The sequence below is a fragment of the Nestor notabilis genome, unplaced genomic scaffold (genome assembly GCF_000696875.1).
Source record: "Nestor notabilis isolate BGI_N333 unplaced genomic scaffold, ASM69687v1 scaffold17678, whole genome shotgun sequence".
NCBI lineage: Eukaryota > Metazoa > Chordata > Aves > Psittaciformes > Psittacidae > Nestor > Nestor notabilis.
Genome location: NW_009940754.1, coordinates 1 through 272, shown reverse-complemented (window position 1 = coordinate 272; position 272 = coordinate 1). Strand labels below are relative to the sequence as shown.

Below are 272 nucleotides of genomic sequence, written 5' to 3'. Positions count from 1 at the left end.
CCCCTGCTCTCCTCTCCTCTCCTGCAGCATCGAGGGGGAGTATGTCCCAGTGGAGGGAGACGAGGTGACGTACAAGGTCTGCCCCATCCCTCCCAAGAACCAGAAATTCCAGGCGGTGGAGGTGGTCCTCACCAACCTGCTCTCCTCTCCTCTCCTGCAGCATCGAGGGGGAGTATGTCCCAGTGGAGGGAGACGAGGTGACGTACAAGGTCTGCCCCATCCCTCCCAAGAACCAGAAATTCCAGGCGGTGGAGGTGGTCCTCACCAACCTG

At 60.7% G+C, this 272-nt stretch overlaps 1 protein-coding gene across 1 annotated transcript in view; it reads left to right on the top strand.

Annotated features, from left to right (window-relative positions):
• Positions 1-172, top strand: part of LOC104410379 (cold shock domain-containing protein C2-like) — a gene marked incomplete at both ends in the record, with an annotated part of 383 nt that extends 211 nt beyond the window's left edge. Inside the window, one exon of the mRNA XM_010020526.1 lies at positions 28-172. Coding sequence (XP_010018828.1) covers positions 28-172 — 145 coding nt within the window. The remainder of the gene's footprint in view (positions 1-27) is intronic.
• Between the last annotated feature and the right edge of the window lie 100 nt (positions 173-272).